Source organism: Primulina eburnea, chromosome 2, assembly GCF_022965805.1.
Source record: "Primulina eburnea isolate SZY01 chromosome 2, ASM2296580v1, whole genome shotgun sequence".
Lineage (NCBI taxonomy): Eukaryota > Viridiplantae > Streptophyta > Magnoliopsida > Lamiales > Gesneriaceae > Primulina > Primulina eburnea.
In genome coordinates, this window is record NC_133102.1 from 39,286,810 (window position 1) to 39,292,247 (window position 5,438).

Consider the following 5,438-nt stretch of genomic DNA (forward strand, 5'->3'; position numbering starts at 1 on the left):
CATGTAAAAGGGCGCTGGTATTAAAGTATTCTTTTGTAAGTAGTTATTGTGCAAACAATCAAAAGTTAAAATTATAATTATAAGAGTTTAAAATAATTAATTATAATAAAATGATAAATAAATCTCCATCCCAATATTTAAATGTGTGTTCAGTCCCTGTCAGACATATTCTTTTTTGCAGTCCTGACTAACCCAAACAATATTTGTGAACCTTACATGTATTTTTTGGATGAAATTCGGTCAAAATATTGAAAATTTGAAACAAATATATAAAATATTAGAACTAAATATTTTAAATCTAACACTAGTATATGATTTTTTGAGTACTCAAATATTTATAACAAATTATGATATTATTGACACATTTTTTCAAATGAAATTTTCGACACAAAACTTTGAAAATCTGATATTAATATATTATATTTGAATTACAAAATATTTCATATCTCGCACTTAATATATGATACTACGTAATGACCGTGATCATCCCTCCTTTGGGCCGCCAACACTCGGGTCAAAGTCATGTATCATAAGTCACATTGTTATCTCACTTTTAGTTGCTATCATTTTTTTCAACACTCGAACTCAATACCTCCGGATCAAATACATCGTTTTTTGAGTGAACGCGATTGATCTCTTTTATTATTATTATTATTATTATAATGACAATGAGCATCCCCTTTTTAGGCCCCTAATGCATGGGCCAAAGCTCTCATGAGATTTCATGCACAATTATTACTCATTATTTTATTTCACTCGTGATAATAGTTTTTCTCGAATTTTCCAATATTCGAACTCATTACCTTCTTTGAGTTTCAATTCCAATTGAGCTCACTGATGTAGGACCCTGGGTCATCAACTAGAATAAATTTAGATTTTCGTGGAGAATTGAAAAATATTCCAAAGAGAAAGTGATTAAGTACTATTTCTTTTTATAAAAAAAGTTTCCAACGAAAAACAGCAGCATCTCAGCTATATTTTAGCCATCCCCAAAACGTGAACGTACGTAGTGCTAAATAATATAACAGGCCAACCAACTATTGCCAAATAAACATCTCAAATAAAATAAAAGTTCCTGCAAATGCTACTCCACCAAGGCTCAACATGTAAGAATGACATGAATCCATGATGCAACAATGCGTGTTTTTCTCAAAGAATTCTAAGCAATTTCATATTCATAGCTAGGGATGTAAACGAACCAAACAGTTTGTGAGCTATTCGAAATTCGATTCGATAAAAGCTCGTTTGAGGAGGCTCGTTAAGATAAACAAACCAAACTCAAGTTTTACAGTATTCGGCTCGTTAGCTCGTGAACATGTTCGTTGGTAAGTTCGTGAGTAATATTTTAGATGAAAAATAATGGTTTTGATATTTGATTTTTTGATTTTGCATATTATTTATATAGAAAAATCTATTAAATTTATTTATTATAATAAATTTACAAATTTTAATAAGAATAGTATATTTTTTTTAAAATATATAATTTACTTTTTAATTAATTTAATGAAAATTTAAATGTATAATTCATATTTATTAAGCTTGTTTAGGCTCGATAAAGGATTGAATAAGCTCGTGAGCCATGCATATATTCGTTAAATAAAGCTCGAGCCCGGTTCGATTATAAACGAACCAAGCTCAAACATTCAAGAGTTATGCTCGACTCGACTCGATTACATCCCTATTTATAGCATCAATAAGTCAAATATCGCATTCAAAAAAATATAATAAAACAACGCATTCACACACGTACATCTCGATAGATACTATATTTACATCTCGGTAGATACTCTTATCTTTCATACGTTACCAGGTCGTAACATATCTTGTATTTGTCGAAAAGATATCGCAGCTAGGTGAACTGGTGCAAGGAATTCGACGATAATATGCAATTTAACTAATTATACCTCATAGAAGTTACATGTATATAAATTATTCAGATGGATAGGGAATTTTCTATTTAACTACTAATAAGACCAGATTACCTCTTCTTACATTTTCTAGTTTGATTTATTAGTATTATTTATAAATTGCTATTAACTATCATTTTATATTACCTATTTTGATCTAAAAATCATATTTGATCAATTTAAGTAATTTTTACTTCTTACCCAACCTTTTCTTTCCCACAATTAAGATTATATAAGTTTAGTTTTCTACTATTTAATATTAAATTCTACCTAATCCTTCTAGAAATCAAGCAGGAGAGAGCTGCTAAATATTTCAACTTCCATATATCACAGTAGCTAGCATAATTTGTGGTCAGAAAAGTTAGCAACATAGCTATATATTAATCCAGTAATCAAAAATTCTGATTAGTTTTTAGTTTATATGAATCTCTACCAAGTCTGGACAAAACCTATTGCTCCTCACCTATAAAATTGGATTATGGCAGATTGGATTAAGGAAAAAATACTCCAAATAATAGATATCTTGTGAGACAGTTTCACGGATTTTTATTCTTGAGACGGATCAATTCTGCTCATATTTATAATAAAAATTAATATTTTTTTATAGATGATCCAAACATATCTCACGGGAGTTTTCGTGTGCTCGAAAACTCATTTAGTTTAAATTCATGATCGTTTCTGCATCTCTTTTGAAATATAGATTGTCCATATATCACCTAGTTGCTTAAATACAAAAGTCAATTCACGTTGAAAATCTAAAAATGGATGTAGCCAAATAAAACAAGGTACTACTCTTAAACGCTCAAAAAGTTGTGGGATTGAAGGAATACGCTCGCACGATGTGATTCTTTGGAAGAAAAATGGTTGAAAACGGCTACAAGTAGTGGGTTTATGGGGTAAGAGTCGAGCCCATTTTCTCTTCCCTTTTTATTTGTTATTAATTAATTCTTCTATTTCGTTTTATCTAATATAATAATCTATTCTTTTAATATTGGAGTTATTTTAATAAATTTAAAATACACAAAAATATTATCATTTAAAATACATTATTCGAAATCAAATTCATCTAAATTAATTACTCCAAGCACGTATATATATAATATATATTGAGCCGAATACAATTTATTATAGGACCCACAATGTCATGGAGGACCACAATTCCAAATATCACTCTCATGTCAGCCTAAGGCTGAGTTGTGACACACCCACAACGGGTTTTGTACATGTTAACACATTATTTATATATATATATATATATATATATATATATATATATATATATATATTGAGAAGATAAATCATCATCCTTCATTCAACAATGATGTATGAATAAGTGATCATGATTCATCACTCATCATATGTGTGGACGAACACGCTACCCACATAGATAGAATCCCCATAACGAGCAATTTATTCCCACTTTCAACAAAATCATTCTACTGCTAACTACCAAATCCATGTATTATACAGAGGAAAACACACTTTCTTTTTTCATGAAATAAATCTCACACATAAGAATTACATTGTATTTTTGTACAAAATTCACAAATTTATCAATGTGTCTCACTGTTAATATCGTAGTTTAGTTCGATCTCCAGCACATAATCATCGCTCTTAACATCATATCCAACAATTGTTCGACCTCACAAAAACGATTAGATCTTTTTATTGATCGACAAAAACTTGTGTGAGACGGCATCACGAGCCGTATTTTGTGAGACAAATCTCTTATTATAGTCATTCATGGAAAAATATTACTTTATATTGTGAATATCGGTAAGATTGACCCGTATCACAGATAAAGATTCATGAGACCGTCTCAAAAGAAGTCTACTCTTTCCGATCATTGGATTAAATGTTTGGATATTAACCCGAACATATGACTCTAAATGAAATCATCATTCTCATGTTAGGACAATGAAGTTAACACCATGAAAAATACAGCACATACACTATCCAAAAAAAAAAAAAGAATTCATCTCACCGACACTTTCTGGGCCAACGATAGCATTAATCAATTCGATTACTTATATTATCATTAAAAAAAAATTGCAAATCTGAACATGATTCGCTGATAAAAACAAATAAATCAGAGATTCAAACAACTAGTTGATCTACAAAAATGAGTAAATTGATTATAATAGAAATAAAGTAAAAGTATGCATTGAAAAAGTGTTTTAATTAAACAAATCGGAAGCATGGTGGGATTTATAAAGGAATCTAGGGATGAATGAGATCTGTATGAATGTGATGAGAAAAGGGTGTGTGAAGAACAACTCCATGTGTAATCTGACATATAATATGGAAAATTCAAGTTATTGCGAGGCTACAGAAACTCTCTCCTGGCGGCGTATCCGTATTCCGAGCGGCGGAGGTTCTGCTGTCGCTTCTTGTAAACAAACGCTCCGATTCCAACAATGGACGCCGCGCCGATGACTCCGATCGCGATACCAGCTTTCTTCCCTCCGCTCATCCCACCAGAGGACCCGTCGTCCGACTCATCCGCATTCGTCTGATTCTCATGGTTAACGCCGCCGTTGCCCACAGGTACCGGCGGAGGAGACTTCTGTTCATCTGCCGCTGGGGATGGAGCAGGGGAAGGGGAGGGAGTTTGGGGTGGAGGCGCGGGAGGGGAGTAATGGCTGTTGGCGGGAGACGGTGAAGGGGTACCCGGCGGAGGTGAGAGGACTCCTGCAGGAGACTGAGGGGAAGGGGAAGGAGAGTACTCCGGCGCGGCGGCGGAAAAGGGATGGACGAGGAGGAGGAATGCAGAGAAGAAAAGGGCTAGAAAGCGGGTTTGACTTGGGGAGAAAGATGGAGAAGCCATTGCAGAAGCAGAAGGAAGATGTGAAGAATTGGGGGATTTAATCAATGGGAGACGTGATGTGATTAATGTGTTAAATATAATAATTATTAAAGAAATCTTGGGATCTAAGAGTTTGAATAGGAGAGGGAGCGGATCTAGGGGAGGCCAGCCAAATATCAACGGAATTCGGGTGTTTTAAGATAATATATATACATATAATATAAAATCTTGTCCTTTTATCTCAACTTGTTCAATCAGTTTTTTTTATTTAAAATACTCACCCTTTGCTTTCTCTTCTAAAATAAAAACTAATATATATTAAATAATTTGATCAATTATTTTGATTTAAATTAATAAACTTTGTGAGCAATGTTGAGAAAGAGGGAAAAAATGAGTTTTTGTTTGAAAAAAAAGTATTGTTATTACTTTGTTTGAAAATAATGATATTTTCACTTGTTTATTTTTTAAACCATTTTTAAATTATATATATATATATATATATATATATATATATATATATATATTGCATGATTGGTCTTGTAGTTTTGTCATTTTATGATTTCGATCAATATGTTTTCAAATTTCAGTTTTAATCTTCTACCTTCCGAGTTTTTATGATTTTAGTCTTTTTTCATCCGGAGTGGTGATATGAGACTATATACATCAGCGTCACATTAGTTCTACGTCAGAAAAATGACTAAAATTGATTTTTTAAAAAAATAACA

At 32.0% G+C, this 5,438-nt stretch overlaps 1 protein-coding gene across 1 annotated transcript; it reads right to left on the bottom strand.

Annotated features, from left to right (window-relative positions):
• Positions 1 to 3,912: 3,912 nt before the first annotated feature.
• LOC140824689 (uncharacterized) lies at positions 3,913 to 4,901 on the bottom strand. The gene has a single exon (XM_073186236.1). It carries the CDS (start codon positions 4,732 to 4,734, stop codon positions 4,234 to 4,236), a length of 501 nt encoding a protein of 166 aa, XP_073042337.1. The 5' UTR covers positions 4,735 to 4,901; the 3' UTR covers positions 3,913 to 4,233.
• Positions 4,902 to 5,438: the final 537 nt, after the last annotated feature.

Coding starts and splice junctions, on each gene's coding strand:
- LOC140824689 (XM_073186236.1), bottom strand. CDS start 4,734: ATGGCTTCTCCATCTTTCTCCCCAAGTCAAACCCGCTTTCTAGCCCTT.